The sequence below is a fragment of the Mobula birostris genome, chromosome 2, assembly GCF_030028105.1.
Source record: "Mobula birostris isolate sMobBir1 chromosome 2, sMobBir1.hap1, whole genome shotgun sequence".
Lineage (NCBI taxonomy): Eukaryota > Metazoa > Chordata > Chondrichthyes > Myliobatiformes > Myliobatidae > Mobula > Mobula birostris.
The window spans coordinates 105,457,180-105,484,225 of NC_092371.1; the positions used below are offsets into that span (position 1 = coordinate 105,457,180).

The 27,046-nt window shown below is 49.9% G+C and overlaps 1 protein-coding gene across 4 annotated transcripts in view; it reads right to left on the minus strand.

Annotated features, from left to right (window-relative positions):
* Positions 1-4,601: 4,601 nt before the first annotated feature.
* Positions 4,602-27,046, minus strand: part of rnf8 (ring finger protein 8, E3 ubiquitin protein ligase) — a 33,676-nt gene continuing 11,231 nt past the window's right edge. The window contains exons 1-5 of one of the 4 annotated variants that reach the window (XM_072245943.1): positions 13,440-14,314; positions 6,567-7,211; positions 5,855-5,947; positions 5,316-5,520; positions 4,602-4,968 (exon numbers count right to left, since the gene is read on the minus strand). In XM_072245943.1, the coding sequence (XP_072102044.1) occupies positions 4,703-4,968; positions 5,316-5,520; positions 5,855-5,947; positions 6,567-7,211; positions 13,440-13,682 (1,452 nt within the window). In that variant the 5' untranslated portion in view covers positions 13,683-14,314 and the 3' untranslated portion in view covers positions 4,602-4,702. Of the gene's footprint in view, positions 4,969-5,305; positions 5,521-5,854; positions 5,948-6,566; positions 7,212-13,439; positions 14,318-27,046 lie in introns of those variants that run through there. The other 3 variants (XM_072245949.1, XM_072245955.1, XM_072245960.1) reach the window with 3 other exon arrangements.

Sequence of the window (27,046 nt, forward strand, 5' to 3'; positions counted from 1 at the left end):
GTCACCATGGGCAACTGGTCCTCACTGACCCACTCCCACCCTATCCCACTCAGAGACCGACTATTTCCCTCCCCTTGTCCTCCCACACAGACCCCCCTCAGACTGACAATACTCTGTCCTCCAAAACCCCTTCTTCCTCCCACAATGACACCCTCTTTCTCTCCCTCTTGCGCACTGACTCCTCTCTCCCCCATCAATGCTGATCGCCTGCTCTCTCTCTCACACTGACTACTCTCTCTCAACACTGACCACCCTTTCTCCCTCCCACAATGACTCTTCTCTCCCACTGACCCTCTCTCTGACCTCTTGCTTTTCTCTCCCCCATTGACTGCTTTCTCTCTCACTCTCTCCCACTTTGACACTTTCCCTCTCACACTGACCTCTCGCTTGCTCCCCCACACTGACACCTCTTTCTTTCTCCCTCTCACACTGGCCCCGTCTCTCCCACCTACCTCACTGATCTCTATCTCCTTCCAACACTAATCCCTCTTTCCCACACTGACCCCCCTTTCTCTCCCGCACTGACCCCCTCTCTCTCTCCCGCACTGACCCCCCTCTCTCTCTCCCACACTGAGCCCCCCCTCTCTCTCCCACACTGAGCCCCCCCTCTCTCTCCCACACTGACGCCCCCTCTCCACACTGACCCACCTCTCTCTCCCACACTGACCCCTCTCTCTCTCCCACACTGACCCCCCTCTCTCCCACACTGACCCCCCCCTCCCTCTCTGACCACTCTCTCCCACACTGACCCCCCCTCGCCCTGTCTGACCACTCTCTCTCCCACGCTGACCCCCGTCTCTCTCTCCCCCACACTGACCCCCCTCTCGCGCTCTCCCATGACACCTCACTCTCTCTCTCTCCCCACACTGACCCCACTCTCTCTCCCACACTAACCACCCCCCCGTGCTCTCCCACACTAACCCACCCCTCGCGGTCTCCCACACTGACCCCTCCTCTCTGTCCCGTACTGACCCCCCCTCTCCCTCACTGACCCCCCCTCTCTCCCACACTGACCCCCTCTCCCACACTGACCCCACTCCCTCTGCCTCAGACCCCCCTCTCCCTCACTGACCGCTCTCTCCCTCTCTCTCTCCCCCACACTGACCCTCTCTTTCCCACACTGACCCCCGTCTCTCTCTCTCCCCCCCTCACACTCTCTCCCACGCTGACCCCCCCCCTCGCGCTCTCCCACACTAACCCACCCGTCGCGGTCTCCCACACTGACCCCTCCTCTCTCTCCCGTACTGACCCCCCCTCACTCTCTCCCCCGCTGACCCCCCTCTCGCGCTCTTGCACGACACCTCCTCTCTCTCTCCACACTGAACCCCCCTCTCTCCCACACTGACCCCCCCTCTCTCCCACAGACCCCCCCTCTCTCTCCCACACTGACGCCCCTCCCTCTCCCACACTGACCCACCTCTCTCTCCCACACTGACCCCACTCTCTCTCCCTCACTGACCCCCCTCTCTCTCCCCCACACTGACCCCCCTCTCTCTCCCCACACTGACCCCCCTCTCTCTCTCCCACACTGACCCCCCTCTCTCTCCCACACTGACCCCCCCCTCTCTCCCACACTGACCCTCCTTCTCTCTGTCCCACATTGAACCTCCCCTCTCTCTCTCCCACACTGAACCCCCCTCTCGCTCTTTCCCATACCCCCTCTCTCTCCCACACTGACCCCCCTCTCCCTCACTGACCCCCCCACTCCTCTGCCTCACTGACCCCCCTCCCTCTCCCTCACTGACCCCTCTCTCTCCCACACTGACCCTTCCCTCTCCCTCACTGACCCCTCCCTCTCCACACTGACCCCCTCTGTCCCACACTGACCCCCCCCTCCCTCACTGACCCCTCCTCTCCCTCTGCCTCACTGACCCCCCCCCTCACTGACCCCTCTCTCTCTCCCCCACACTGACCCCCTCTCTCCCTGTCCCACACTGACCCTTTCTCTCCCTCTCCCACACTGACCCCCCTTCTCTCTAGCCCACACTGAACCCCCCTCTCGCTCTTTCCCACAACCCCCTCTCTCTCTCGACCCCTCTCTCCCCCACACTGACCCCCTCTCTCTCCCACACTGACCCTCCCTCTCTCTCTCCCACACTGACCCCCCTCTCTCTCTCCCACACTGACCCCCTTTTCCCTCACTGACCCCTCTCTCTCCCACACTGACCCTTCCCTCTCCCTCTCTCTCCCACACTGACCCCCTCTCTCCCACACTGACCCCCTCTCTCCCTCACTGACCCCTCTCCCACACTGACCCCCCCACACTGACCCCTCTCTCTCTCCCACACTGACCCCCCCCTCTCTCCCCCCCACACTGACCCCCCCCTCCTCCACACTTTCCCCCTCTTTCTCTCCCTCCCACGACACTTCTCTCTCTCTCTCTCTCTCTCTCCCTCCTGGTGTGGCCTCCTGTATATCGGTGAGACCTGACGTAGATTGGGAGACCACTTCGCCCAGCACCCCTCTGTCCGCCAGAAAACTTGGGATCTCCCAGTGGCCACCATTTTAATTCCACTTCCACTAATATGTCCATCCATGGCAGCTTCCACTGTTGTGATGAGGCCACACTTAGGTTGGTTGTAATTCATTTGGTTAGCTCCAACCTGATGGAATGAACATTGATTTCTCAAACATCCGGTAATGCCTCCCGACTGCCCCTCTCCTTCACTATTTCCCATCTGCTTTTCCCTGTCTCACCTTATCGCCTTGCCCACCCATTGACTCCCTCTGGTGCTCTTCTCCACTTTTCTTTCTTCTGTGTCCTTCTGCCTCTTTCACCAATTGACTTCCCAGCTCTTTACTTCATGCTCCCCAGCCCAGGTTTCCCCTGCCCCACCTTTTAAATCTACTGCTCAGCGTTTTTCTCCAGTCTGCTGAAGGGTTTTGGCCCGAAACGTCGACTGTACTCTTTTCCTACCTGGCCTGCTGAGTTCCTCCAGCGTTTTGTGTGTGTGTGTTGCTCTGTCTCTCCGCCCCCCCCCCTCACTCCTGCACTAGTAACTCTCTCACTCTCTCTCTTTCCCCCCCTGCAGTGGCTGACATTGGTAATGGCCTGACGAGTCACCGTACTCATGTCCTGCTCCGAAAGTCGTGTTACTGCTGTTCGTCGATCTGGAGCACAGGATGTCCTGGCTGCTGTCACTCTGTCCATACACTTCTTTGCTCGGCTGTGGGTGTTGGGGGAATGGGGCTGCGTCCCCCACTTGTCCTGTTTCTTCCATTCCAGTCCACCCACTGACAGGTCGACAGTGCCTGTGGTCTGACTGGGTGTGTGTGGTTCTGTGGGAGGGTCCGGTTATCTGCCTTGCCCAGGGCTGCTGATCTCTGCTGCTTGCTTTCCACTTTACTTCTGCGTTACCGATTAAACAGTTTTTAAACTGGATCTGTGTGCTGCTGAGAACTGGTCAGGGTGGCTCTAGGGAGCTGTTTCACAGGCACATACAGGCCGAAGGGATGGGTTTCATTCGGAATTGTGTGTTCCTGGGCAAAGCCGGACTCAACAGCATGGAGTGGTGTGGGGCTTCAGGGAGCAGGCTGAAAGCAGTGGTCCTCTTGGGAGGTGGGGTTCGGGGAACGGTGGAAGATGGGGTCCACGAGGGGTGCTGCTCCTGCTCCCAGTGTGGAGGGAGAACGGTGAGAGGTGAGTTTCAAGAGGACCTGTGCTCTCTATGGGGAGGGTGAATGATGAGGTGTGGGGTCCAGGAGAAGCAGTGCTCGGTGGGCTGAGAGGTGGGGTTCGGGTGGGGTGTTCCTCTTGGTGGGGAGAGAAAGCGGTGAGAGGTGGCGTTTGGGAGGAGCGCTACTGTCAATGTGAACGCAGAGAGCTGGAGTTGAGGCAGAATGGTCATCGATGGGGTGGGTGAACGGTGAGAGGTGGGGTACGGTCTTGGTGGCGAGGGTGAACAGTGAGAAGTAGGATTTGGGGGAAGCGGTCCTCTTGGTTTGGAGTTGGGAGAGGTGTGGTTCAGAGGGAGCAGTGTTCTTGGGGGGGGGGAGAGCCGTGAGACATGGGGTTGGAGGGAGGCAATGCTCTTGGTGGGCAGGGGGAATGGTGATAGGTGGGGTTCAAGGGGAGTGGTCCTCTTGGTGGGCAGGGGGAACAGTGAGAGGGGTTTGGGCAGAGCAGCGCTCTTGGGGAGAGTGAGGGGGGGGGTTCAAGATAAGCAGTACTCAATGGGGTTCAGAGGACCGCTCCCCCAAACCACCCCTCCATTTCCACTTCCCACTTCACTCCCTACACCACCCCTCCATTACCCATTCCCACTTCACTCCTAAACCATCCCTCCATTACCCATTCCCACTTCACTCCCTAAACCACCTCCATTACCCCTTCCCACTTCACTCCCTACACCATCCCTCCATTACCCCTTCCCACTTCACTACCTACACCATCCCTCCATTACCCCTTCCCGCCTTCCCTCCCTAAACCAGCTCCATTACCCTTTCCCACTTCCCTCCCTAAACCACCTCCATTACCCATTCCCACTTCACTCCCTAAACCATCCCTCCATTACCCCTTCCCACTTCACTCCCTAAACCACCCCATTACCCCTTCCCTCTTCACTCCCTACACCATCCCTCCATTACCCCTTCCCACTTCACTCCCTACACCATCCCTCCATTACCAAAATACCACATGAGATTGTCTCTGTGAGCCTTTATTTAACAATGCCGCAGCCGTCTGCAACACCATCTCCCCCCACTACCCCAAGTGGTCATACCCCTGGAGTTGTCTTACACACACACTCTCTCTCACTCTCACACACACACACAATTTCAGGTGGAACCGCCAGTCTCCGCTGCTCCCCACCCACTGCTGGTCACAGGTGGGTCTGCTGGGTCTGCTGGTCTCTGCTATCCGTGGGCCTGACTCTGAATTCTCAGGGATGAGTGGAGGTGGGCTGTCTGGAGGTAAGGCAGGGCTCTCACCTCCCCCGCTGGGTCCGCGCCCTCCGTCTGCCAGCAACACTGCAGGGGCGAGAGGGAGAGGTCAGCAGAGAGTTCACGACCTCAGTAGTCTACCTTCTCCCCCGGTGACAATCTCTCGCAAATATCACCCCCTCTCCCACCAATACGCCTTCCTCGACTTACCAAGGCATCCTCCATCCCTCCCCAGTTGACCAAGAAATGGACTCAATCCTGTCAGAGGACAACCCCATGCTGTTGAGAGATGCCACCGGGTAGAAATGGAGGGGATGGGGATGGGGAAGAGGGAGGGAGGGAAAGAGAGGGAGTGGGGGGAGAGGTAGTGGGAGGAAGTTGGAGAGAGGAATGGGGAGGAAGGAAGGGAGGGGAGGTATCCCACCTGCACTCACCCATGCGGGCTTGCAGTAACTGCTGCCGCTGCCTCCTGGCTGCCTCGCCTAGACTAGACACCATCGTCTCGATGCAGCTGTCCAGTACCACTGACGGCGTCTGCCACTCAATGGGCTTCCGGCAAATGGGGCATTCAGCCCGCCGGCGCCCCCACTCCCTGATACACAACCGGCAGAAGGAGTGGGAGCACCCTAGGGTCACCGCCTGGTGGGAAGGAGGAGAAACAGATCAATAAACATGTCCGGGGATGAACGGGGGCGGGGGCAGGTATGTGTCCTGCGTGAGAGAGGATCAGGTGGATGTTCTGGTGGTGAGGGGGCGAATCAGATTTGGGGGTTGCTGACAACTGGGGGGATCAGGTAGATGTTCTGGGGGATGGGCAGGGAGTCAGGTAGATGTTCTGTGGGAGAGGTGAGAGTCAGGTTTGGGATGGGTGATGTTTTCAGGGAGGGCGGATCCATCACACGGGACAGAAGGACTAGTGGGGGAATGTTGGGACTGTGAAGTGGGTTTATGTCAGTGGGGTGGGGTGTCTCACCTGGATGAAGTACTCGGAACAGATGATACACTGCAGCTCATTCTCCAGCACCTCACTGATCCGTGTCTCCGCAACGTCGACCCCCACCCCGGCCTGCGGGTAAGGTTACAGGTCAGACCACACCTCTATCGTCCACCCATCACCCTAGCATCGTCACACGGACAGCCCTTCACAGACACCCCCCACTCTCATGTCCATCATCCTCTCCACTGTGTAAGGTCACAGTGTTAGATACACCACCCCCAGCCCGGCCTGCAGATAAGGTTATAGGTCAGACCCCCACAGACAACCCCACTGTTACCCTCACCCTCCACCCCCACTCTGACCTGTCGTAGGGTCACAGTGTCAGACCCCACTGCAGGAAACACAGAAACCACCACCACCATCACCCCATTACACCCCGCATCCCTCATCCCTATTCTCAGTTCCCTTCATGCCTTGCCCCATACTCTTGCACCCATTGTTCCTCCATATCGTTACCCCCTCACTGGACAAGAGCTCATCTGTCCCCCATCTTTAACAAAGAGGGTTCCATTGTTTGGAAGGAGGGGGAACTCAGAGGGGAGGCATGTGAGGGGGTATTTATTCGTGGAGGGGAGGATGTGAGGAAAGGCGTGGGGTGGGTGTGAGAGGGGTAAGGGGCACGGGGAACGAGTGAGGTTGATGGGGAGGCTGGGTTGTTTTACTCGGCAGATCACAATGAACACTTTACCTGTGGCTGTTGCTCCTTTGTGAGACATCGCTGTTCCTGGTCTCCATCTGTTGGCTCCTGATTTATCAGGCATCTCCGATCCTGTTCCCGGTCTCCCAGAGTTGGGTCTCGGTCTGTTGGAAATTTTTGATCACAGTGTCCCTGTGTCTGTTCCCAATCCGTCAAGAGTTCCTGATCCTGGTCTCTGTGTGTCTGCTCCTTGTCCATTGGGAGTCCCTGTTCCCGGTGTCCGTGTGTTGACCCTTGATCCCTATTCTGGTCTCCATGACGGATGTTGGTGCAGAAGGAGGTTAGGGACTGGCTGCTGGTGCCAGGTTGTGCCGTGTCTTCCCGACTCTGCGCACTCGCTGCCAGTCTCTGCTGCACCATGTCGGGCCGGTGTGTGTTCTCCCCAAGCCGCTGCAGTTTGCTGCTCCCCTCAGCTCTCTGTGGGACTCCAGTCAGAGAATCCTCGCAACCCAGTTTCCGCTTGGCACTGCTGCCTGTGCCCGGCGTAGCTGGACTCCGGCGCACCAGGCAGTACTCATACTCGGCTCTCTCCTGCTGCTCCACCGGCACCCCCAGCTGCACCACGTCACCCTCAACCAACTCCCAGGGCTGCAGGGGCTCCAGCCGCACTCCGTTCACCCACACGCCGTTCAAACTCTGCACCAGCAACACAGCACATCACCAAGACCAGCAAGGACCAGCAGATTCACAACCGCTGACAACCATGAGTGGGGCCTTTGACAAGGTCCCATGTGGGAGACTGGTCCAGACCCCCTGTGACCCAGGGGGAGGGCACTGGATCCAAAGCTGAATTCCCATTCTGGTCCCCCTCTCATCTCTTCTCACCTGATTACTAGATTTTAAAGGCACAATGAGCGTAAGGGCAGTTTATCTGAATGCCCGTAGTATTCGTGACAAGGTCAGTGCACTCGTAGCACAAATCAGTATAAATGGGTTTGATTTAGTGGCCTTTACAGAAATGTGGTTGCAGGCTGGAGAGGATTGGGAATTAAATATCCAAGGATATCAGGTAATACAGAAGGGATAGGCAGGAAGGTAAGGGAGGTAGACTAGCTCTCTTAATTAAGGATGAGATCAGGGCGATTGTGAGAGACGATAAGAGCCTAAGGAGTAGAATGTTGAATCCATCTGGGTTGAGATTTGGAATAGTAAAGGGGAAAAAAAATCACTGGTGGGAGTTATCTATCGGCCACCAAATAATAACATTACAGTGGCACAGGCAATAAACTGAGAAATATTTGAGGTATGTAAGAATGGAACAATAGTTATTGTAGGGGGCTTTAACTTGCACATAGATTGGGTGAATCAAGTTGGTTGAGGCAGTCTTGAGGAGGACTTCATAGAATGCATACGTGATAGTTTACTTGAATGGCATGTAACTGAACCTACAAGGGAGCATGCTATCTTGGATCTGGTCCTGTGCAATGAGACATGTAAAATTAGCAATCTTGTAGTTAGAGATCCTCTAGGAAAGAGTGATCACAGTATGATTGAATTTCTCATACAAATGGAGAGCGCAATAGTTTGATCGGAAACCAGTGTTTTATGCCTAAACATGGGAGACTACAACAAGATGAGGAAGAAGTTGGATAGGGTAGACTGGGAACACGGGCTATTGGTAGGATTGTTGAGGAACAGTGGAAGACTTTCAATGCGATTTTTCACGGTGCTCAACAAAAGTATATTCCAGTTTAAAGCAAGGACAGTAAGGGTGGGGAGGGCCAGCCATGGATAACCAAGGAAATAAAGGAAGGCATCAAACTAAAAGCTAGTGCGTACAAAGTCGCCAAGAGTAGTGGGGAAACTGGAAGATTTGGAAAACTTTAAAAAGCAATAAAGAAAGGGAATATAGAATATAAAAATGGAAAAGGGTGGCCAAAGTGAATGTAAATCCTTTGGAGGATGAGAAAGGAGAATTGATGTAGGATAATCAGGAAATGGCTGAGGCTTTGAATGACTGTTTTGTGTTGGTCTTCATGGTGGAGGGCACATCTAACATACCGAAGACAGCTGATATGGATGCAATGGGAGATGAGGACCTCGATACAATAGATCACTGAAGAGGTAATGCTGAGTAAACTTGTGGGCCTAAAGATAGACAAGTCTCCTGGTCCTGTTGGAATGCATTCCAGGGTACTGAAAGAAATGGCAGAGGTTGTAGTTAAGGGTTTGGCGATAATTTATCAAAATTCTCTGGACTCTTGGCAGGTCCCAGTAGATTGGAAGAAGGTGAATGTCACGCCACTGTTCAAAAAAGGATGTGGGTAAAAGGCAGGTAACTATAGGCCAGTTAGTTTAACATCTGTAGTTGGAAAAATGCTTGAAGCAATCATTAAAGAAGAAATAGCAAGGCATCTGGGAAAAAATGGATCCATCAGGCAGATGCAGCATTGATTCAGCAAATGCAGGTTTGGTTTGACAAACTTCAGTAAGTTCTTTGAGAATATAACGAGTGCAGTGGATAGAGGGGAACAGCTGGACGTTATTAACTTGGATTTCCAAAAGGTGTTCAGTAAGGTACCATGTAAAAGATTTATCCATAGGATAAGGATGCATAGAGTTGGGGGTGATGTACTAGCATGGATAGAGGATTGGTTAACCAACAGAAAGCAGAGAGTTGGAATATATGGATGCTTCTCCGGTTGGCAATCAGGGATCGGTGCTGGGCCTGCAACTGTCCATGACATACATTAACAATCTAGAAGAGGGGACTGTGTGTAGTATATCTAAGTTTGTTGATAATACTAAATTGAGTGGAAAAGCAAATTGTGCAGAAGACACGGAGAGTCTGCAGACAGATAGGTTAAATGAGTGGGCAAGGGTCTGGCAGATGAAGTACAATATTGTAAATGCGAGGATCATCTAATTTGACGGAAAAATGGAAGATCAGGTTATTATTTAAATAGTAAAAGATTGCAGCATGCTACTGTGCAGAAGGACTTGGGAGTGCTTGTGCATGAATCGCAAAAGGTTGGTTTGCAGGTGTGGCAGGCTATCAAGAAGGCAAATAGAATGTTGGCCTTCATTGCTAGAGGGATTGGATTGAAGAGCAGGGAGGTTATGTTGCAACTGTATAGAGTACTGGTGAGGCTGCACCTGGAGTACTGTGTGCAGTTCTGGTCTCCTTACTCGAGGAAGAATATACTGGCTTTGGAGGTGGTGGGGAGAAGGTTCACCAGGTTGATTCCAAAGATGAGGGGATTAGCCTATGAGGAGAGATTGAGTCGCCTGGGACTATACTCACTGGAATTCAAAAGAATGAGAGGAAATAGAAACATAAAATTATCATAAAGGAATAGATAAAATAGATCAGGAAAGTTGTTTCCACTGGTAGGTAAGACTAGAACTAGGGGACATAGCCCCAAGATTCGGGGGAGTAAACTTAGGGTGGAGATGAGGAGGAACTGCTTCTCCCCAAGAGTGGTGAATCTGTGGAATTCTCTGCACAATAAAGCAGTGGAGGCTACCTCAGTAAGTATATTTAAGACAAGGTTGGATAGATTTTTGCATAGTTGGGGAATTAAGGGTTATGGGGAAAAGGCAGGTAATTGGAGATGAGTCCATGGTCAGATCAGCCATGATCTTATTGAATGGCGGAGCAGGCTCGATGGGCCGGGTGGCCTAGAGCTGCTCCTGTTTCTTATGTTCTTGTGCCTGTCACCTGCATCTGGCTCCCCTCCTATTTCCCTTTCTCTCATGGTCACTATCCTTGTCTTCAGCCCTTTACCTCGTCCGCCTATCACCTGCCAGCTTCTTACTTCATCCCATTTACCCGGCCATCCATAACCCATCTCACCTGTCACCTGTCAGCTTATACTCCTGTCCTCCCCCCACCTTCTTATATTGGCCTTTGCCCCCTTCCTTTCCAGTCCTAATGAAGGATCTCAGTCTGAAACGTCGACTGTTGATTCCCCTCCGTAGACACTGCCTGCCCCACTGAGTTCCTCCAGCATTTTGTGTGTGTTGCTCTGGACTTCCAACATCTGCAGAATCTTTTGTGTTTATGGCTTGCTAACCAGCAATGGTGGAGAAATGACTGTGTCTGTAACCAATGGTTTACCACAGGGATTATTGCTGGATATCCTCAAATGTTGGCGAGTGACATTAATAATCTGCATATCAATCTAGAGAACAGGCTGAGTAAGTTTGAGGATGACACAACTATTGGAAGTGTTGTAGATGTCACAGCCTATAGAACCAGCTGCAGCTGGGCTGGAGGAGGCTAAACCAGGAGGGTTAAACCAGCTCAGGAGGCAGGAAGGAGCAGCCAGACAACAGGACAGCAGGGGAGGAGATGACTCACATGTGGAAATAGAACAGGCAAGGCAGAGCAGAGACAGACAGGCGGAGTAACAGGAGAAGGCCGTGAGGCTCGACTCTGTTCAGATTAACACCAGGAGCCTCTCGGGTGAGAGAGCTGAGCTGAGAGTGTGGATCTGTACACAGAATTGCAATGAAAGGAACATGACAGAGGGAAAAGCAGGACTGGAATGAAAGTTCAGTGTTGTGGGGTAGTGTCAGTATGACAAAGAGGGAGGGGTGCGGCACTACTGATTGGGGTGAGGGGGCATTGTCCATAATCAGGAAGTGTAAAACTATCAGGTTGAGCAATAGGTGATTGTAACATTCCAACACTGAACAGGACGGCCTTAGTGCAAGGGGTGTAATTTGTAAAATGAGTTCAGGAGGATTTTGTGAAGCTGTGTGTATAAAATCCTGATGGGGAGTGTGTTCTTCGTCACCTCATCTTAGGGAAGGAGGAGGAGCAAGTAACTGGTGTAAATGGATAAACCCTTTGGGAACAGTTCAATTAGCTTCAAGGTAGTCATGGAAATAGATAAAGTTGGTCCTCAAGTTAGGGTCGTGAACTGGGGCAGGAGCGTAACAGGACCTGAGACAGGGAAATCGAGAGCAGCTGCTGGAGGGGATACAACATCCAAAAAGTGAGAGGGAAAGACAGTGTGACCCTGTGAGTGGAAGAGGGAAAGATGGTAAGCTGAGGGAACCCTAGTTAACAATGGGATGTTGAAATTTTGATCAGGGAACAGAAGGGAACCTCAGGTACAGGAAATTAGCTTTAAACCATCTGAGGTTTGGAGAGGATGTAGGGGAGAACAAAGATATTTCGTGAGCAAAAAGGGGCCATTAGATGACCTTAGCAAGCACGACTCAGAAGAATCCTAAAACTTTCAAGAAGTCCATTCGGTAAGTCCAGAGGGTAAACCAGGAAACGGTAGGTCCCCTCAAGGAACATTAGGGAGCGTGATCCGAAATGAATAACCACCCCCCCATCACCAAGTCTGGATCCAATTCACCGGCCTGCCTTGGTGTCTGGTCTAGGCTACCATGTGGGACCTTGTCCAGTGCCTTACTAAGGTCCTCACAGATAATATCTCCCACCCTGTCTCCTTTGCTACCTCCTCAAAAAAAACCTCAATCAAGTTAGAGACAATTTCTTCACACAAAGCCATGCTGACTATCTCTATTCAGTCCACCCCTTTGCAAATGAACAGTAGTCCCATCCCTTAGAAAACTTTCCCACCAGCAACACAAGATTCAATTACCTATATTTACATGGTGTCCATAAATAGAGGAAGAATATCAGCTCCTCTGACTGCTCCAGTTTCTTCCCACATCTCAACATCTAAATGGCTGAGGGTTAGATAAGACCATAAGATATAGGAACAGAAGTAGGCTATTCGGCCCATCAAGTCTTTTCCGCCATTTAATCGTGGGCTGATCCAATTTTTCCAGTCATACCCACTCCCCTGCCTTCTCCCCAAACCCTTTGATGCCCTGGCTAATCAAAAACTTATTTATCTCTGCCTTAAATGCACCCAACGTCTTGGCCTCCACAGCCACTCGTGGCAATAAATTCCACAGATATACCACTCTCTGACTAAAGTAATTTCTCCACATCTCTGTTCTAAATGGACGTCCTTCAATCCTGAAGTTGTGCCCTCTTGTCCTGAACTCCCCTACCATGGGAAATATGGGGGTAGTTGGTAGGACTGTGGGAAGAATTAAATAGGTTAGGATAGAATTTGTGTAAATAGGTGTTTGATGAACAGTGTGAACCCAGTGGACAGTTCCAGTCAGCTATCTTTCACCATCTCTAATATAACACAGACAGCCTATTGTAATGTGAGGTCAGGAGGCAATGCCAATATTCAGGGCCTCAGGTGGGAACAAAGAAGGGGGCAGATGGAATTGCTGAACTGGAGATTAACATGTACTCGATGGGCTGAAGGGCCTTGTCTTCACTGAGTCTTGAGGCTCATTTCTGGTAGCACAGTGGTACAGCAATGAATCGCAGCCTTCAGCAATGGGTCTCAGCTCCTGCAGCTGGATGCTGTGTGCACGTGTATTTATTTATTTATTTATTTAGAGACACAGCATGGAACAGGCCCTTCCGGTCCAACGAGCTGCGACACCAGCAACCCAATCGATTTAACACTAGCCTAATGACAGCCAATTTACATTAACCAATTAACCTATTAATGGGTCCACTTTTTGACTGAGGGAGGAAATCCACGTGCTCATGGGGAGAATGTACAAACTCTTCACGGAGGATGCCAGAATTGAACTCCAAACTCCTGACGCCCGAAGCTGTAATAGCGCTGCGCTAACCACTATGCTACTGTGTTCCTGGATGTGACTACGCAAGTTTCCCCGGGTGATCTGGTGGGGGCTGCACTGAATCACACTCAGAGTCTGGGAATGTGAAGGGGGAGTGACACGGGAGGAGGGTGGGGATAGTGTGTGTGGGTGCCTTGCTGACAGAGGACCTGATCACATGATTTGAGAGGAAGATGCAGACCAGCTGTGATTTTAGTGCTGCAGCTGCGTACAGCAGCTACCTACCTGGTTGTCTGTGACGGTGCACACTCCCTCCGAGCTCAGGAAGAAGGAACAATGGTTGCGGGAGATCATCAGAGGACAGGTCTTGGCCAAGAGGCGGTGGGTGACGCCCAAACCTCGCCCAACCGTCACCTTCAACAACAGAGCACAAAGAGCACACAGAGCAGGCACAATAGGCAGCGCATTGGTACACCAATACCAGATACAACTCACAGCACCAGCCCTCAAACACAGAGCAAATAACATCCACAGAGAGTGACCTGTGGGGGAGTTGCACTACCAATCAGAGGCAATATCAATAGCTGCACTCAGACCACATAATGGAGGGCTTGTCCACTGAATCTACATGGCTAGAACACAAGAATAGGAAGGATGCAATCACTCTGATGCGATTGTTCTACAGATCCCCTCAGCAGCCATGGGACACAGAAAAACAGATTTGCAGTCAGATTAAGGAAAGTGTACAAACAGTAGGGTTGTTGTCATGGGGGACTTCAACGTCTCTAATATAAACTGGGACCTTCTGAGTGCAGGAGGTTTAGATGGGGCAGAATTGGTAGTATGCATCCAGGAGGATTTCTTAAATCGAAACGTAGATAGTCCATCTATTGGGTATGGGTAATGAGCCTGGTTAGGTGATCAACCCTTCAGTGGATGACCAGTAAGGAAACAGTGACCATAGCTCCTTAGGTTTTAAGATAGCAATAGATAAGGATAAGAAGTATGGAGCGAGCGGGACAGTATTAAATTGGAGCAGGGCAAATTACAAGAATGTTAGGTATTATACATTGACAGACTCCGGTGTTATATAGTGACAGAACTGTCCCCACTGGTACAATATCTGGATGTTCCGCATTGACAGACCTGCCCACAGCAGTACTATACCCTGGTGTTATACAGTGACAAACCTATCTGCAGGAGTACTGTACCTCAGTGTTACACAGTGATAGACCTGTCCGCAGGAGTACTGTACCCCAGTGTTATACAGTGACAGACCTGTCCGCAGGAGTACTGTACCCCAGTGTTATACAGTGACAGACCTGTCCGCAGGAGTACTGTACCCCAGTATTACACAGAGACAGACACGTCCACAGGAGTACTGTACCCCAGTGTTATACAGTGACAGACCTACCCACAGGAGTACTGTACCCCAGTGTTATACAGTGACAGACCTGTCCGCAGGAGTACTGTACCCCAGTGTTATACAGTGACAGACCTGTCCGCAGGAGTACTGTACCCCAGTGTTATACAGTGACAGACCTACCCACAGGAGTACTGTACCCCAGTATTATACAGTGACAGACCTACCCACAGGAGTACTGTACCCCAGTGTTATACAGTGACAGACCTACCCACAGGAGTACTGTACCCCCGTGTTATACAGTGACAAACCTGTCCACAGGAGTACTGTACCCCAGTGTTATACAGTGACAGACCTACCCACAGGAGTACTGTACCCTGGTGTTATACAGTGACAGACCTGTCCGCAGGAGTACTGTACCCCAGTGTTATACAGTGACAGACCTGTCCGCAGGAGTACTGTACCCCAGTGTTATACAGTGACAGACCTGTCCGCAGGAGTACTGTACCCCAGTATTACACAGAGACAGACACGTCCACAGGAGTACTGTACCCCAGTGTTATACAGTGACAGACCTACCCACAGGAGTACTGTACCCCAGTGTTATACAGTGACAGACCTGTCCGCAGGAGTACTGTACCCCAGTGTTATACAGTGACAGACCTGTCCGCAGGAGTACTGTACCCCCGTGTTATACAGTGACAAACCTGTCCACAGGAGTACTGTACCCCAGTATTACACAGAGACAGACACGTCCACAGGAGTACTGTACCCCCGTGTTATACAGTGACAGACCTACCCACAGGAGTACTGTACCCCAGTGTTATACAGTGACAGACCTACCCACAGGAGTACTGTACCCCAGTGTTATACAGTGACAGACCTGTCCGCAGGAGTACTGTACCCCCGTGTTATACAGTGACAAACCTGTCCACAGGAGTACTGTACCCCAGTATTACACAGAGACAGACACGTCCACAGGAGTACTGTACCCCCGTGTTATACAGTGACAAACCTGTCCACAGGAGTACTGTACCCCAGTATTACACAGACAGACACGTCCACAGGAGTACTGTACCCCAGTATTACACAGACAGACACGTCCACAGGAGTACTGTACCCCAGTGTTATACAGTGACAGACCTACCCACAGGAGTACTGTACCCCCGTGTTATACAGTGACAGACCTACCCACAGGAGTACTGTACCCCCGTGTTATACAGTGACAAACCTGTCCACAGGAGTACTGTACCCCAGTATTACACAGAGACAGACACGTCCACAGGAGTACTGTACCCCGGTATTATACAGTGACAGACCCACACACAGGAGTACTGTACCCCGGTGTTACACAGTGACAGACCTATCCATAGGAGTACTGTACCCTGGTGTTACACAGTGACAGACCTACCCACAGGAGTACTGTACCCCGGTATTATACAGTGACAGACCCACACACAGGAGTACTATACCCCGGTGTTACACAGTGACAGACCTATCCATAGGAGTACTGTACCCTGGTGTTACACAGTGACAGACCTACCCACAGGAGTACTGTACCCTGGTATTACACAGTGACAGACCCACACACAGGAGTACTGTACCCCAGTGTTACACAGTGACAGACCTACCCACAGGAGTACTGTACCTCAGTGTGTGATGGGATCTTAAGTTTGATTCATTATGGTCTATGCCTTTAGGGGGAGAGAGAGAGAAAAATGTAGGTATGAGTGGGAAAGAGAACTTCAAATATCTTTATCTACAGAGAAATGGGAAAAAATTCAATTAGTCAATACTTCCTCAATGTGTGCCAGACACGCCTTGATACAATTTAAGGTGGTTCACGAGGCTCATATGTCCAAGGATAAGTTAGCTCGTTTTTATTGCCACATAAATTCTGTTTGTGATAGATGTAATTCTGAGGTAGCTTCCTTGACACATATGTTCTGGTCTTGTCCTCTTCTAGAAAAATATTAGAAAGATATTTTTGATATTATTTCAGTAGTTCTGTGTATTGATCTTCAACCTCATCCTATTACTGCTATTTTTGGACTACCAGTGATTGACTCTAGTTGTTTATCCTTGTCAGCTTGTCACCTAATTGCATTTGTTACATTAATAGCCAGAAGATACATTTTATTTAAATTGGAAGTTTCTAATCCCCCTTCTACATTTCAATGGTTTTCCCAAACGATAGCATGCCTAAACTTGGAAAAAATTATGAGTGGTACTGTGGATCCATGGGTTAAATTTGGAAGAAACTTGGAGGCCATTTATGCAATATTTTTGTATGATATAAGTTGACCCTTTCTAAATCCTTTGTAGTAATTTTTTGTTCGAGTATAGATGAGCGGAGTTAACAACAAGTAATAATTTTAGCCGGTGTATTATGGCAGCCCAAGCTTTGTTTCTTTTTTTCAGTTTGCTTTTTTAGTTTTAGGGGGTTTCTTGTTTTCTTTCTTTATATCTTTTTCATGGTCAGTTACCATGAGATTGGGTGGTTAAACCATATTTGTTACTTGGAATTGTGCTTGTACATGTTAACTGTTACTATTGTAATCCTGGTCTCTATGTATCATTACTATTATTATTATTACATTTATTAATCTTGAAATTTAATAAAAAGATTGAAAAAGAAAGAGAGAGAGAGAGAATACAGCATTAAGAAAAGCAGCTGTCTTCTACTGCTAACTGACTAAGGTTTGAGGGGCAGAGCCATTTTTCTCCGGCAGCCTGTGCTTACATCTACTGCAGTGTGTTTGGGACACTACAGAACTGCTGTCGGCTTCTGGGTTGCCATGGTGAAAGAGGTGGAGTTATTTGATGGACAATGGGTGTTCATACAAGTTAGAGGCTTGTTTTGAATAAGCAAGGTCAGATGACTTCCACACAGACACACAGTTCAGAGTCGAGTTGGTTTTGATCATGGAAAGACACCAGTGAGTGAAGTCGCTGGTTTAAACTTTCAGTAGCCCAAAGGGGTGATTTGAGATCGATCCAGAGTATTGATAAACAACTCTCACAAACTGCTGCAACTAGAAGTTTGCAGAGAGGAGAGGAGAGAAAGGTTTGAAACAGAAGAAACCTAGTGACAAAGGGGACACTATTTGGACTCTCTCCCAGCAGCCCGTAAGGATGAGTTTGATTCCATTTGAATAGGAAAGTGTGATTATCACATAGCTAGTCGACAGGAGTGGGTTCTCTGGTGAGGAGAGACCTTTGTGAATATCATGTGTGTGCTTACCCTTGTCTGGATGTGGTAGTTCACTGAAGAAAGGCACCCCTGTGGCAAATCACTGTTTGAGTTATTTCGTATGTCGTGGAACTGGATAAGTGGCTATCACGTTGTGTGATTGGGGCAACCATGTAGAATCCACCGGTGTGTCTACCCTTGCCAGGGTGGTAGTTTTTCCTTGAAGATGGTCCCCTTTGTGATAAGCTACTGCTGGTGATAATCCATACGTGGATTCGGTTTGAGTATCCTGTGGCCACCACTTTGGGATGACCTGTAGCTGAATTCGGGAGGAAGGGTATTCTGAGAAGATCACTATCGGTGATACTTCGTGTGTGGATTCGGAGCTGACAATGGGAAGATCGACGACACCTGTTTATTTGGATCACAAATACCTCTCTCTCACCTCAATTCCGTGGATTGAACTGAACCATCGTAAAACGTTAAACCTTGCCACCTGAGCTTGAATGAGTTTGGGAATTATATTTACACACATATATATGCATAACACTGCTAACTCTTGGGTTACCTGGTTTAAGTTACCATATTACGTAGTTAATAATAAAATAGTGATTGTTAACAGCAAATCCAGACCTCAGGTGTGTTCTATTGCTGCTGATACTTTTACAGGGTTGGACGTACGTAACAAGTGTTACAGTGACAGACTCATCCATAGGAGTACTGTACCCTGGTGTTACTAGTGACAGACCTACCCACAGGAGTACCGTACCCCGGTGTTACACAGTGACAGACCTACCCACAGGAGTACTGTACCCCGGTGTTACACAGTGACACCCATCTACAGGAGTACTGAATCTCAGTTACACAGTGACAGACCTGCCCACAGGAGTACTGTACCCTGGTGCTCTTCAGTGATCATAAGATATATGAGCAGAAGCAGGCCATTCGGCCCATTGAGTCTGCTCTGCATTTCAATCATGGGCTGATCCAATTCTTCCAGTCATCCCCACTCCCCTGCCTTCTCCCCATATCCTCTGATGCCCTGGCTAATCAAGAACCTGTCTATCTCTGCCTTAAAAGCATCCAATGACTTGGCCTCCACAGTGGCTCGTGGCAACAAATTCCACAGATTTACCACCCTCTGACTAAAGTAATTACTCCACATCTCTGTTTTAAATGGACGTCCTTCAATCCTGAAGTCATGCCCTCTTGTCCTAAACTCCCCTAGCATGGGAAATAACTTCGCCATATCTAATCTGTTCAGGCCTTTTAACATTCAGAATGTTTCAGTGAGATCCCCCCTCATTCTCCTGAACTCCAGGGAATACAGCCCAAGAGCTGCCAGACATTCCTTATACGATGACCCTTTCATTCCTGGAATCATTCTTGTGAATCTTCTCTGAACCCTCTCCAATGTCAGTATATCCTTTCTGAAATAAGGAGCCCAAAACTGCACACAATACTCCACGTGTGGTCTCACGAGTACCTTATAGAGCCTCAACTTCACACCCTTGCTCTTATATTCTATACCTCTGGAAATGAATGCCAACATTGCATTTGCCTTCTGCACCACTGACTCAACCTGGAGGTTAACCTTTAGGGGGTATCCTGCACAAGAACTCCCAAGTCCCTTTGCATCTCTGCATTTTGAATTCTCTCCCCATCTAAATATAGTCTGCCCGTTTATTTCTTCCACCAAAGTGCATGGCCATACACTTTCCAATATTGTATTTCATTTGCCACTTCTTTGCTCATTCCCCTGATCTATCTAAGTCTCTTTGCAGGCTCTCTGTTTCCTTAACACTACCCGCTTTTCCACCTATCCTTGTATCATTGGCAAATTTAGCCACAAATCCATTGATCCCATAGTCCAAGTCATTGACATACATCGTGAAAAGCAGATGTCCCAACACCGACCCCTGTGGAACTCCACTGGTAACCAGCAGCCAGCCAGAATAGGATCCCTTTACTCCCACTCTCTGCTTTCTGCCGATCAGCCAATACTCCACCCATGCTAATAAATTCCCGGTAATTCCATGGGCTCTAATCTTGCTATGCAGCATCATGTGCGGCACCTTGCCAAAGGTCTTCTGAAAATCCAAGTCACCACATCCACTGCATCTCCTTTGTCTACCCTCCTTGTAATTTCCTCAAAAAATTGCAGTAGGTTAGTCAGGCAGGTTTTTCCCTTTCAGGAAACCATGCTAGCTTTGGCATATCTTGACCCATCCACATGAGTAGATTAAATTAGATTATGGGGACACTCAGTCCTCGTTTATTGTCATTTAGAAATGCATGTATTAAGAAATGATACAATGTTCCTCCAGTATGATATCACAGAAACACAGGACAGACCAAGACTAAAACTAACAAAAACTACATATAGCCCCCCCGGCCAGCCTCAGGGTCACTCAGCTCGCTGTCGTCTAGGGAAACTGCCCTCAGCCCCACCAAACTGGGTAATTAGTTTGTGTGGATGCTGTGTGATGTACCCCACCCCATCAAATAACAGACAATACACCAAATACGATTAAATGATTTACAGTTTATAAATATTACTGGAACTATATAATTAATAGAGAATAAAATATAAAAGGAAAATAAAAAGCATCACACTTATCAAAGTTCAATCTCTTCATGCACAAACAGTTGGAGCTCAGGACCCTCCTTCTTCACCCTGCGATCCCCTCGGACCACCTCAACCTGCCGCCTGGGACCAACAACGGTGGTCGACCAGACGCTCCACACAAGTCCGTCTCCGTCTCCTCTCCTCGCTGAACACCCTGGAACTCGGACTCCTGCTCGGGGTCCGATCCCGTTAGTGGACTCACAGTACCTGGTCCATCCTGTCTCTCTCTCCCGCCTTCTCCCCAAAAACCCGCGCATCACAATATCTTACAGACACACAGAAAGCATAACATCTATCCCAATTGGTTCGTAACACCCTCTTATCAGTAACATAATTAAACAAACTGCTAGCGGGAAGACTTTCTCAACAGTTAACATAACAAAGAAGCCATTTCAATTGTAACATAACAAAGAAGTCATTTTAATTAGACTGCGCAGTAACATAAAAGAAAAAACCCTTACTCTCCCCCCACCAAATAAAGTCATGTCCTCAAGACTTCTAGATAACTCGCCAACTAGTCCTGCAGACATAAAAATCCATCCAGATACACACAATGACATTGCTCCCCAAACAATGGACCTCCCGCCTGTCCACGGGCGCTAAATAGGCCAACCGATCTGGGAGCTTCCTAATCCTCCGAGACCTCCATACCCCCTCACCTAAACCCTAAAGGCTCGGACACTACTGAGGATACCTCGGGTCTGCTGGCCAACTCTCTCACTCATGCCTCCACTACAACTCGGAGCCCCCTGTCCCGTGTCTGGGGCCCCGCTTCTTTTCCTTCCTGGTCCCGCTGTAACCCAGACTGCCCACAGCTAGCCCTCCCCCCTACACCTGACTCAGTGAGAGAAGGGCCAAGGGTCTCTTCCTCAATCACGGGGAAGTTAGCGAAAGGCAGCATGTACCACATGTCCAGCACATCATCCTTCGAATCTGTATTCTTCCTCATTCCCTTGATCGGTAGCTGCCGTTTGAGTTTCTCCAAACTGAAGCATTTAGCCGGGGCTACCCCTTCAGCCTCCTGCAGTCGAGATGTCAGTTTCTTCAGGGACTCCTTCAACTCTCATCACAGCCTCAGCAGTTCTGACTCTCGCTTCTTGGCCATCTCAGTCTGGGACGCAGTTACTCCACCAGCTTCTTCCACCCTGACCTGAAAAGCAGCAGTTAAAGGATGTTCAGCCTCCAGTTTTTCCTTCCTGGTGACTTCTTCAAGGTCAACTTTCAGTTTTCCCACTTCATTTAAACTGTCGATAGTCATCTTCAGGTTCCTTTCAAGAGCCCGCCTCCCTTTTCTGAGATCTGTCCTCCATTTCTTCACCTCCTCAGGAATATAGTCAAACTCCCCTCCCTGGGCTCTCGGTTTTCTGTTGGCCTTAGTCAGAACACTTCCTTGATCTTCCCCAACTTGTAAGTCTTCCAATCTTTTCTGGATCGACGTCTTGAGTTTCTGATGATCCCTTTGAAGGTGGGTCATTGTTTCTTCTCACTGGATTAATTCATCAGTACATGACCGCAGTGTCGGCTCGGAATTCCGTTGCTCCTTCTCCACTTTGACGAGCATGAATTGCAAGTCTGCAATGGTCGTCCCGCAAGAGCGGCACTCTGTCTCCGGCCTGCATTTCTGAGTGTTCAGTTCAGCGGTGCAAATCCCCTCTCTCCCATGTCTCATTCTGATTGATGACCTGGGTTTCCATCCCCAGGTCCACCACTGTCTGTTCCAACACCAGGAAGTTCAACTGGTATGTCGGGTCATTTTTCTCACATTGCACCAAACTCCTCCGCTAAAAAGTCCTCCACATTTGACACTTCGCTTCTGCCACCCGAGCTCAGCCACTCGCCTTGCCTCATAGTCCCCCCAGGCGAATCCAAGCTCTAGGCAGTCATCCATATATGCCAAAACTCCACACACCTGCACTTCCCCCATGGTCTTCCTCATGCCCCACGGGAAGGATGCAGGGGCTCCGGATATGCCCTTTGGCATCTTTTTGAATCGGAAGAATCCTAGGGAACTAATAACGGCCGTCTTATACTCATCAACCGCACTCCTCGGGATCTGGCAACATCCACTCCTCAGATCCAGCACATTAAACCACGTCGCATAATCTGCACACATGCTGCCTACATCTTCCAGGGCGCCAGGGTCCAGTCGCCACAACCTCTCTCTCACTGAGGTGTCTTCAGCGGTCAACTCCCCTCCCTTGTGGTAGTTCGGAATGTCTACTAAGAGGGTCTCACCCTCAGCTACTTCCCCCAGGCCGTACCACAGCTGGGTCTCGTTTAAATTCCGTACCAGCTCAAGGCTGCTACACACGTCCTCAGAAGCAACTCGACACTCTGGGTGCCCAGACAATGCCCCCATGAACTCCAGGGTCATTAATCAATCATCGTCTTCTGGATAATTACTGGCACTGGTACCCCAAATCTCCGGTGCCCTTGTGGTTGTCAAGGGCAAATGCTTCAGACACCGGTTGTAAAATGAACTGCACAACAACTTGACCTGCGCCCCAGGGTCGAGGATGGCTTTAGCATCGCTCCCCTCTATCTGTAACGACACCCTGGGGCATGGTCCCTCTAAGCCTTCAGGAATAGGGTCTTTTCCTTTCGGAAATTCCTTGGTACATTGCTGGGAACGTGTTCCCCCAGAGACCCCAAGCCGTTCCCCCACTGGGCCTCCACTAAGTTTCCCAACACCTCTCTGATCAGCTGAACAACTGAGGGAGGGGCTGACCCCCTGAAATGATCCCCCTGGCACTGCAAGCAATGTAGCTCCCCTCCAGAGAAGACACACTGGAAACTTTTCCCCCTCTTTCAAATAACTTTCACTGTCACTACGGTGTAATTGAACCTGACAGCTCTAACACCGTCACCAGACCACCTACTCAAAATTTCAACCAATCTTTGTCGCTCTCCCTCAACCAAGCACTGCCACTCATCTAACAACTGGGAGATCCGCTCTGCTCACGTCTCGCATGCCTCCGCCCCTCTTGGGGTGGACACTGTCCCAGACGCCAGGCGCAGCCTGCCAGAGCTGGAACATTTATTTGCAGACACTACCTCCGAATCAGCCCATTCTTTCCTCTCTCTCCCAACAGCATGGACAGCCCCAAGTCCCACTACCAACTTGTCAACGCTAGTTTGAACTCGAACAAAGACCTCACCCACCATACATGCAGCAATAACCAGCAAATAACCCACAGAGACACACATTACTGATTTAAACAGGGCAACCACTGGATACAATCCCAGACGAGCCCCCAAATGTAGCTCCCCTGGCCAGCCTCAGGGTCGCTCAGCTTGCTGTCGTCTAGGGAAACAGGCCTCGGCCCCACCAAACTGGGTAATAGTTTGTGTGAATGCTGTGTGATGTACCCCACCCCACCCAAATTACAGACAATACACCAGATACCATTAAATGATTTACAGTTTATAGATATTACTGGAACTATATAATTAATAAAGAATAAAATATAAAAGGCGCCACACTTATCAAAGTTCAATCTCTTTGTGCACAAACAGTTGGAGCTCAGGACCCTCCTTCTTCACCCTGCGACCCCTCGGACCACCTCGACCAGCCGCCTGGGACCAACAATGGTGGTCGACCAGATGCTCCACACAAGTCCGTCTCCATCTCCTCTCCTCTCCTAACACCCTGGACCTCGGAATCCTGCTCGGGGTCCGACTCCGTTAGCGGACTCACAGCACCTGGTCCATCCTCTGTCCCTCTCTCCCGCCTTCTCCCCAAAAACCCGCACATCACAATATCTTACAGACACAGAGAAAGTATAACATCTATCCCAATTGGTTCATAACACCCTCTTATCAGTAACATAATCCAAACAAACTGCTAGCAGGACTTTCTCAGCAGTTAACGTAACAAAGAAGCCATTTTAATTAGACTATGCAGTAAATAAAAAGAAAAAAATCCTTACACACATAATTATAACATATAGTTACAACAGTGCAAAGCAATACCATAATTTGATAAGAGCAGACCATGGGCACAGTAAAAAAAAAATCTCAAAGTCCCCATAGCCCCAACATCTCGTGCAGATGGTTGAAGGGAGAAACACTCTCCCTGCCATGAGCTGATGCAGCATCCTGGAAGCACCCGACCACAGCTGACTCTGAGTCCGTCCAAAAACTTTGAGCCTCCGACCAGGCCTCCGACACCGAGCACCCATTTCTGCCAAGCGCTTTGACCCCGCCCAGGCCACCAAGCAACAAGCAAAGTCGAGGACTTGGGGCCTTCCCCTCCAGAGATTTCGGATCACATAGTAGCAGCGGCAGCGAAACATGCATTTTAGAAGTTTCACCAGATGTTCTTCTGTGCTCTCACGTCTGCCTCCATCAAATCAGAATTGTGCACGGCACCCTACTTGACAGATAACAGATACTCATCACCGGAGTGGCCGCTGCGCACTGTTGCACTGCCATCTTCTCCTCTCCATCCGTTAGTCTCGTGACACCATGGATTTGTGCCTTGGAAGGTTTCCAGGGCGCAGGCCTGGGCAAGGTTGTATGGAAGACCGGCAGTTGCCCATGCTGCAAGTCTCCCCTCTCCACGCCACCGATGTTGACCAAGGGAAGGGCACCAGGGCCAATACAGCTTGGCAATGGTGGCGCCGCAGAGCGATCTGTGGTTAAGTGCCTTGCTCAAGGACACAACACGCTGCCTCAGCTGAGGCTCGAACTAGCGACCTTCAGATCACTAGACCAACGCCTTAACCACTTGGCCACGCGCCAACACACGAGTACTGTACCTTGGTATTATACAGCAACAGACCCATCCACAGGATACTGTACCCCAGTGTTGTACAGTGACAGACCCATTCTCTCCTTATACCACATGCCCTCTAATTCAGGCAGCATCTTAATAAACCTCTTTTGCACCCTCTCCAAAGCCTCAGCACCCATCCTATAATGAGTGACTAGAACTGTGTGCAATACTCCAGATGTAGCCTAACCAGAGTTTTATAAAACTGCAACACAACTTCCAGATAACTGAACTGAACGCCTTGACTACTAAAGGCAAGTATGCCAAATCCCTGCTTAACCACCCTAGCAACCTGAGTAGCCACTTTCAGGAAGCTGTGAACTTGGACCCAAAGATCCCTCTCTGCTTATCAACAAAGTGTACCGTCTCTTCAGATTTGACCTACCGAGGAGAAACACTTCATGTTTGGCCAGATTAAATGCTATCTGTCATTTCTCTGCCCACATCTCATCAAAATCCTGCTGTATATTTTGCCAGCCATCTACACCAGAACAACACCAACCTTCATATCATGTGCAAACTACATTTTCTTCCAGGTCATGCGTATACATCACTAACAGCAGAGGTCCCAATACAGATCCTAGGGAACTCCACCAATCACAGACCTCAGCTACAATAAGTCTCTTTAACCACTACCCTCAGTCTTCTAAGGGCAAGCCAGTTTGAAATCCAAATGCCCAGTTCACTATGGATCCCACACATCTTAATCTGCTGGATGAGCCTCCCCTGAGGGATCTTGTCAAACACCTTGCAAAAATCCACAGCACATTCTTCATCAATCACCCTTGACAAATCGTCAAAAAACTCAACCAGGTTAGTCAGATATGACTGTACAACACCAGGGTACATTATCAGTAGGAACGAGCCTGTCACTGTTTAACACTGGGGTACAGAACCGGTGGGGACTGATCTGTCACTCTATAACACTAGGGTATGGTACCAGTGGGGACTGATCTGTCACTCTTTTACACTGGGGTATGGTACCAGTGGGGACTGCTCTGTCACTCTATAACATTGGGGTACGGTACCAGCGGGGACTGGTCTGTCATTGTACAGAACTGGTGGGGACTGGTCTGTCATTGTATAACAGTGGGGTATGGTACCAGTGGGGACTGGTCTGTCATTGTATAACAGTGGGGTACAGAACTGGTGGGGACTGATCAATCACCGTTTCACATCAGGGTACATTACCAGTAGGAACGAGTCAGTCACTGTTTAACACTAGGATACAGAACTACTAGGGAAAGATCTGTCACTACATAATACTGGAGTATAGTACCAGTGGGGGCTGGTCTGTCACCTGGGTACAGTAGTGGTGGGGATAGATCTATCACTGTATGCACTGGGATACAGTACCGGTAGGTACAGGTCTGTCACTGTATAATACCAGGGTACATCACAAGTTGGGACAGGTCTGCCACAGTGTAATGCCACGGTACATTACTGGTGGGGACAGGTTTGTTGCTGTATAGTATCTATGGTGACAGATCTCTCACTGTATAACACCAGGGTATAGTACCAATGGGGAATGGTCTGTCACTGTATAACACTGGGATATGGCTTTGTCAATATGTGACACCGGGGCACAGTACCAGTGGAGACAGGTCTCTCACTGTATTACACCAGAGTACCGTACCAATGCGAACGGGTCTGTCATATATAATACCAGGGTACTGTACCGGTGGGGATGGGTCTAACACTGTATAACACTGATGGGGATGGATCTGTCACCATACAACACCGGGGCACAGTTCCGGTGGGGATGGGCTGTCACTGTACAACAGCAGCGGTGATGGGCCTGATCCTGTATAATACAGGAAGACGGTGTCTGTAGGGACTGGTTTGTCACTGTTAAACACAGGGGTATAGTACCGGTGATGATGGGGCTGTCGCAGTATAGCAGCAGGCTACAGTACTAGTGGGGATGGGTCTG